The sequence below is a fragment of the Brachionichthys hirsutus genome, chromosome 12 (assembly GCF_040956055.1).
Source record: "Brachionichthys hirsutus isolate HB-005 chromosome 12, CSIRO-AGI_Bhir_v1, whole genome shotgun sequence".
Taxonomy (NCBI): Eukaryota; Metazoa; Chordata; class Actinopteri; order Lophiiformes; family Brachionichthyidae; genus Brachionichthys; species Brachionichthys hirsutus.
Genome location: NC_090908.1, coordinates 13,606,197 through 13,613,696, shown reverse-complemented (window position 1 = coordinate 13,613,696; position 7,500 = coordinate 13,606,197). Strand labels below are relative to the sequence as shown.

Genomic DNA, 7,500 nt, shown 5'->3' with positions numbered 1-7,500 from the left:
AAGGGACATTTAGTCAGGTCAAGGTTCATCCCCAACAGGGTGAAGTGGAGAACGTTGATTTTGGCAAAGTCCACCACCGTCTGTCCTTCTGGGTTCCTGTCCTGAACACCAAAGTCCACCACCGTCTGTCCTTCTGGGTTCCTGTCCTGAACACCAAAGTCCACCACCGTCTGTCCTTCTAGGGTCCTTGTCCATCACTTCTCCCGCTAACTGCACTACCCTACTCCCCATGAAGCTAAAACCCTCCTCCTGAAGTTAATCAGTTAACGACATCCAGGCTGCAGGAGATTAGCCGCTGCTAACGTGTGACGTTTACGTCTCCTGTACCTGTACGTACAGGTACAGGAGACGTACAGGTACAGGAGGGGTACAGGTACAGGAGCGGTACAGGTACAGGAGCGGTACAGGACCAGGAGCAAGGCTGCCCTCCTGACCTCCACCAACATTCCCTCGCTCTCTACATTCACACGGGCAACGTGGGTGAAGTGTCTTGCCCAAGGACACAACGACAGTGTACACAAGTGCTGGAGCCGGGAATCGAACCACCAACCTCTCGATCATAGGACGACCCGCTCACCCACCTGTATGATGTCATCAAAGTGTGATGATAACAGACCTCTGAGCACCACCTGGTTCAGTTCTACAGGAGACTGGACGCGGGTTCAACGCCCAGCTGTGACTCATGTGGGTTCACTGACTAACGCTGACGCCGCGCGGCTAAAGATAGACACGCTAACGCAGGCTAGCCTGTTAGCTAGCAGAGGACGTTTCACCAAACACGCTCTTGGACCCACATCGTTGTCCAGGTCCACTCCAGAACTGGACGGTTCCGCTTTGACACAAGAGCCAGTCCGGGATCAGAACCTCAGGGGGGCTCATTCTGACAAAGGTCAAAGGTCAATCTACTTCTGCAGGGTCACAAAGGGGCATCCTCTCATGTACTTTACATGATGGGGGACACGTCCCCCCGCCCCCCCGGCCCCTGGATCTGGGTCCACAGACGTCCCTCGGCCCCGTATCTTGTTCTAGTGCCCTGCAGGAACTCAGACCGCCTCCGGTCTGTGGTCTTATCTGTCCCACCAGAGTCCAGCAGGGACAGGAACAGGAAGCAGGGGACGCGCCTTGACCTTATAAAGTAAGACACGAGCAGAGGCGCTTCTTCATCATCATCATCATCATCGTGAAGGTCAGCCTGAACGTGGCTTTAAGCATCACCAATGACGTCATTAGAATTAACGGTGAACGTGGTGACGTCAGCAGAACGTCTGCGCTGTTTTCAGTTCATCACCAAGGGTGAACGGCATGTCTTCATCATCATCATCGTCATCGTCACTTACTTCTGGTTGTCGGGGGGCTTGAAGAAGTCCACCGAGAAGCCGAAGTAGCTCCCCTCCGGTCCGGAGAACACGGACGGGCGCTCCGCGTCCAGGTTGAAGGAGGCGCAGCGGCGGAGCAGGAGCAGCAGGAGGAGCAGGGGGAGCCCCGGGACAGCCATGCTGGGGGGCCGGGTCGGGTCTCACAGAACGAACCGGGTCGGGTCGGGTCTCACAGAACGAACCGGGTCGGTCGGGTCTCTCGGGCCGGGTCGGGTCTCACAGAACGAACCGGGTCGGGTCGGGTCTCACAGAACGAACCGGGTCGGTCGGGTCTCTCGGGCCGGGTCGGGTCTCACAGAACGAACCGGGTCGGGTCGGGTCTCACAGAAAGAACCGGGTCGGGTCGGGTCGGGTCTCACAGAACGAACCGGGTCGGGTCGGGTCGGGTCGGGTCGGTCCACCCTGTTCGAGCGGGACCTGATCCTGTTCTGGCCGTCGAAGGGACGTTCCGGGGACGTTCCGGGAGAGGCCGCGCGTCTGCGCGTCACCGCGAGCTCGCGCTGCAGCCGAACCCGCGTGGTGCGTTCAGGGATACTGAAATGATGGGAAAAATGGAGTCCTGGACGGATCAACAGCAGGACAACATCCGAGCAGAACGTGAACGCACCAAACTGACGTCACACCAAGACATCCGGTTAAACACGCAGTCTTTGATGTGTCTTTGTTTATTTCCGGTTTGTCCCAGTGACGTGAATCTACGACCGATCAGCTGCTAATCAACAGATCAATACAACAGAGTGATGCGTTCAAGGCCCGCCTGTGGTCTTATTTGGGCAGAAGCTGTTCTGCGTCGCTCAGGAATGTGAGGAAGAGGAGGGAGGGGGTGGCGCAGTGGTCAGTGTGTGAACCTCAGGAGGTTAAAGCAGCGAGTCAGAGAGCAAACACTGAAGCTCCGTAGAACCGGGTCACCGAGAACACGGGGGGGGGGGGGGGGGGGGGGGGAGAGGGAGAGAGAGAGAGAGAGAACGAGCTGCTGCATGTTTTCTTCGCCTCATTTTACTTCTGAGACAATCTGGTGTTTGTTAATAACAGACATGTCAGACTGATCAATAGAACACGATTTATTCACCTCAGACTGATCAATAGAAAACGATTTATTCACCTGTCAGACTGATCAATAGAACATGATTTATTCACCTCAGACTAATCAGTAGAACATGATTTATTCACCTGGGTAGTATTCTGGGTAGTTTTCTGGGTAGTATTCTGAGTAGTATTCTGTAGTATTCTGAGTAGTATTCTGTAGTATTCTGTGTAGTATTCTGTGTAGTATTCTGAGTAGTATTCTGTAGTATTCTGAGTAGTATTCTGTAGTATTCTGTGTAGTATTCTGTGTAGTATTCTGGGTAGTATTCTGGGTAGTTTTCTGGGTAGTATTCTGAAGTATTCTGTGTAGTATTCTGAGTAGTATTCTGGGTAGTTTTCTGGGTAGTATTCTGAGTAGTATTCTGGGTAGTATTCTGAGTAGTATTCTGAGTAGTATTCTGGGTAGTATTCTGAAGTATTCTGAGTAGTATTCTGGGTAGTATTCTGGGTAGTATTCTGGGTAGTATTCTGAAGTATTCTGGGTAGTATTCTGGGTAGTATTCTGGGTAGTATTCTGGGTAGTTTTCTGGGTAGTATTCTGAGTAGTATTCTGGGTAGTATTCTGAGTAGTATTCTGAGTAGTATTCTGAAGTATTCTGAGTAGTATTCTGGGTAGTATTCTGGGTAGTATTCTGGGTAGTATTCTGGGTAGTATTCTGGGTAGTATTTTTGTTCTCTCCAGCAGAGACGGGCCACGTCAGACCAGCGGGACTTGGGTTCCAGTGTCTCCAGAGATCAGCTGTGGACCTGGACTTCAGCGTGGTTCAGGTCCATGTCCTGGTCCTGGTCCATGTCCGGGTCCATGTCCTGGTCCATGTCCTGGTCCTGGTCCATGTCCCGACCACGGAGCTAAACAGCGTCTCCTCAGCAGGACGTCCTCTGAGGGACGCTCGCTGTGACCGCCGGCTCATAATTAGCCGTGTGCTTAGTGGCTGGAGCTCCGCCCCCTGGGGCTGGACTCCTGGCACTCATTAGAGGACCATTACGTCCCCCAAACACAGAGACAAGAGACTCCTCGAGGGGACGGCCATCAGCAGCAAACGCATCCAGAGGGACGGGTCACGTGACCGGACTCGGCGCTGCTTTCATTTGGAACAGGAAACACGCCGGGCACCTTGGAGTCCAGGCTCCGCCCCCAGGGCTACTGCCGTGGTCGATGAGTTAAAGTGGAGAGGGACCATCAGCAAGGGGGTCAGAGCCAGCATCCTCGATGGTCCACTGGGGGGCCACCCATAGAATCAGGTCCTCTGTCCCAGTGTCTCAGTGTCCCTGCACACTGGGACACTGAGACATTGAGACACTGAGACACTGAGACATTAAGACACTGAGACACTGAGACATTAAGACACTGAGACATTAAGACACTGAGACACTGGGACACTGAGACCTCGTATTCTGAGCTGATCTAAATGTTGCAGGATGAACTTAGAGGTTTCCTTTGCTCCGTGTTTTAACATGTTAAAGACATTCATAGAAAGACAGAGAGACAGACAGACAGAGACAGAGACAGAGAGAGACAGACAGAGACAGAGACAGAGACAGAGACAGACAGAGAGAAAGACAGAGACAGAGAGAGAGACAGAGAGACAGAGACAGAGACAGGTTGGACTGAACGTCTCTTTGGTGACTCAGTGTCTCCGTCCCTTTTTGTGGGCGCCGTGACGCTAAACGGGCTCAGAGGGACCAGAACCTGTCGGCTCCTCTTCAGATTACTGATTACTCCGTTCGTTCTAACAGCAGCGAACACCTGGACGCTGCCGCAGGTACTTCCTGCGGCGCTTGAACGCATCACAGCAGCTCGTCTCGGCAGAGCAGCCGCTTCAGGTGTTGAGAGATTTCTTTCATCTTCAGTCCGTAAATAACCGGATTGAAGAGCGGATGATACAGAACCGACTGCAGGGTCATTATCAAACGGGCCGTTTTGCTGAAGTTCGACTCCAGGCGAGCTATGATGACATCATAAAAGCACAAACAGGTAAAGCTGACTATCACCAGCAGGTGGGGCAGACATGTCCGTGCGGCTTTGGTCCTTTGGTCGGGGGTGCCGCGGTAACAGATCAGGAGGATCCGGGCGTACGTGAACAGGATGAAGAACACGGGCAGCAGGCCCGTAGCGACCAGACAGAACAAGCCGTACACAGAGAGCGCCCGGGATCGCACGCAGTACAGCGAGTACACGCAGAAGACTCCATCAATGGTCAAGCTACAGAGCTCAGAGTCAGCGTTCAGCACGAGAGCGACCGAAATCTGGCACGCAGGCAGGAACCAGGCCAAGAGCAGGAAGACGCCCACGGTGGTCCTGCTCATGGTGCTCAGGTACTGCAGCGGCCGGCAGATGGAGACGTACCTGTCGTAGGCCATGGCCGACAGGAGCACGAACTCGGAGCCCCAGCAGGTGTAGTAGAGGAACAGCTGGAAGAAGCAGGCCGAGGCGGAGACGGTCTGCCGCTCCGACAGAACGTCAACCAGCAGCTTCGGGTAGACGGCGGTGGCGTACAGAGCCGAGTTCAGCAGCAGCGCCGCGATCAGCGTGTACATGGGGGCGTGCAGGCGTGGGCGTGTCCAGATCAGAGACACGATGCTGAAGTTAGCGCACAAGATTACAACGTACACCGCAAGCACGGCCGTGAAGTACGCGTAGCGGTACCGCTGCAGGTCCACGTACCCGCCAAGAGTGAAATACGTTACGTTCACTTCAGCATCGGTCATCCTCAGGTCGCCGACCGTCAGCGCAGAGGTCATCCTCAGGTCGCCGACCGTCAGCGCAGAGGTCATCCTCAGGTCGCCGACCGTCAGCGCAGAGGTCATCCTCAGGTAGCCGACCGTCAGCGCAGAGGTCATCCTCAGGTAGCCGACCGTCAGCGCAGAGGTCATCCTCAGGTAGCCGACCGTCAGCGCAGAGGTCATCCTCAGGTAGCCGACCGTCAGCGCAGAGGTCATCCTCAGGTAGCCGACCGTCAGCGCTGTGATGCTCCCGAACAGAAGCGTCCCGTTTAAGTCGGTTTTAACTGAACCGTCAGCCTCCAAGGAACTCATTAAACCTTCCGACAACACTGATTACACTGCATACACAACACTGCATACACAACACTGCATACACAACACTGATTACACTGCATACACAACACTGCATACACAACACTGATTACACTGCATACACAACACTGCATACACAACTGATTACACTGCATACACAACACGGCATACACAACACTGATTACACTGCATACACAACACTGCATACACAACACTGCATACACAACACTGATTACACTGCATACACAACACTGCATACACAACACTGACTACACTGCATACACAACACTGCATACACAACTGATTACACTGCATACACAACACGGCATACACAACACTGATTACACTGCATACACAACACTGCATACACAACACTGATTACACTGCATACGGAACGCTGATTACACTGCATACACAACACTGCATACACAACACTGATTACACTGCATACACAACACTGCATACTCAACGCTGATTACACTGCATACACAACACTGACTACACTGCATACACAACACTGATTACACTGCATACACAACACTGCATACACAACACTGATTACACTGCATACACAACACTGACTACACTGCATACACAACACTGACTACACTGCATACACAACACTGATTACACTGCATACACAGCACTGCATACAAAACGCTGATTACACTGCATACGCAACACTGCATACACAACGCTGATTACACTGCATACGCAACACTGATTACACTGCATACAGAACACTGATTACACTGCATACACAACGCTGATTACACTGCATACACAACACTGCATACACAACGCTGATTACACTGCATACACAACACTGATTACACTGCATACGCAACACTGCATACACAACGCTGATTACACTGCATACAGAACGGCACCAGGCTCTGGAGGCCACCTTCCTGGTCAGAGGTCCTCCCAAGACGATGCTGCTCAAACACCACGCCTGTCTCAAGCTCATCCCGGAGCCGTGAACACGAACATGAGCGTGATGTCTCGTTTATATACCATTATCAATAAAGGCCATTACCATGGAAAAGATCGGTGCACAGAGGAAACAGAGTTTAACCTCCATATATTCCAGTAGTACTTTGGGTGATTGACACCGCCTCGTATGTACTGTTACTGCAGCGACGTACTGAGTTTACAGGTGAAGTATACTGATGAATGTTTCACTGGTGTACACACCCTTGAGTTGTATTCGAGTTCTAAATGTATCTCAGAGGACAGAAGCGATCAGCTAAATGTGTACCAGGACCACAGAGGGAATCAGCGTCCCTCAGCAGGACGTCCTCTGAGGGACGCTCGCTGTGGCCGGCTCTTAATTAGCCGTGTGCTTAGTGGCTGGAGCGACGCCCCCCTGAGGCTGGACTGTTGTTCAGCACAGAAGAGGCGACTCCTGGCACTCATTAGAGGACCATTACGTCAGCCGTTTGCACTACTGCCCAAAGTTCACCCTGCCTCTCGCCTGTAGGCTGCTGGTCTAGGGTAGACCCTGCCTCTCGTCTGTAGGCTGCTGGTCCAGGGTAGACCCTGCCTCTCGCCTGTAGGCTGCTGGTCCAGGGTAGACCCTGCCTCTCGCCTGTAGGCTGCTGGTCTAGGGTAGACCCTGCCTCTCGTCTGTAGGCTGCTGGTCCAGGGTAGACCCTGCCTCTCGTCTGTAGGCTGCTGGTCCAGGGTAGACCCTGCCTCTCGCCTGTAGGCTGCTGGTCTAGGGTAGACCCTGCCTCTCGTCTGTAGGCTGCTGGTCCAGGGTAGACCCTGCCTCTCGCCTGTAGGCTGCTGGTCCAGGGTAGACCCTGCCTCTCGTCTGTAGGCTGCTGGTCCAGGGTAGACCCTGCCTCTCGCCTGTAGGCTGCTGGTCCAGGGTAGACCCTGCCTCTCGCCTGTAGGCTGCTGGTCCAGGGTAGACCCTGCCTCTCGCCTGTAGGCTGCTGGTCCAGGGTAGACCCTGCCTCTCGCCTGTAGGCTGCTGGTCTAGGGTAGACCCTGC

At 53.5% G+C, this 7,500-nt stretch overlaps 2 protein-coding genes across 2 annotated transcripts in view; both read right to left on the bottom strand.

Moving 5' to 3' along the window:
- Nucleotides 1-3,296, bottom strand: part of itgav (integrin, alpha V) — a 22,016-nt gene extending 18,720 nt beyond the window's left edge. Inside the window, exons 1-3 of the mRNA XM_068746000.1 lie at nucleotides 3,210-3,296; nucleotides 1,794-1,987; nucleotides 1,338-1,496 (exon numbers count right to left, since the gene is read on the bottom strand). Coding sequence (XP_068602101.1) covers nucleotides 1,338-1,496; nucleotides 1,794-1,987; nucleotides 3,210-3,296 — 440 coding nt within the window. The remainder of the gene's footprint in view (nucleotides 1-1,337; nucleotides 1,497-1,793; nucleotides 1,988-3,209) is intronic.
- Nucleotides 3,297-4,250: 954 nt separating this feature from the next.
- LOC137901964 (olfactory receptor 11A1-like) lies at nucleotides 4,251-5,498 on the bottom strand. The gene has a single exon (XM_068745999.1). It carries the CDS (start codon nucleotides 5,496-5,498, stop codon nucleotides 4,251-4,253), a length of 1,248 nt encoding a protein of 415 aa, XP_068602100.1.
- Between the last annotated feature and the right edge of the window lie 2,002 nt (nucleotides 5,499-7,500).

What these genes read in the sequence shown, in the direction of transcription:
- LOC137901964 (XM_068745999.1), bottom strand. Translation starts at nt 5,498, where the DNA reads ATGAGTTCCTTGGAGGCTGACGGTTCAGTTAAAACCGACTTAAACGGG.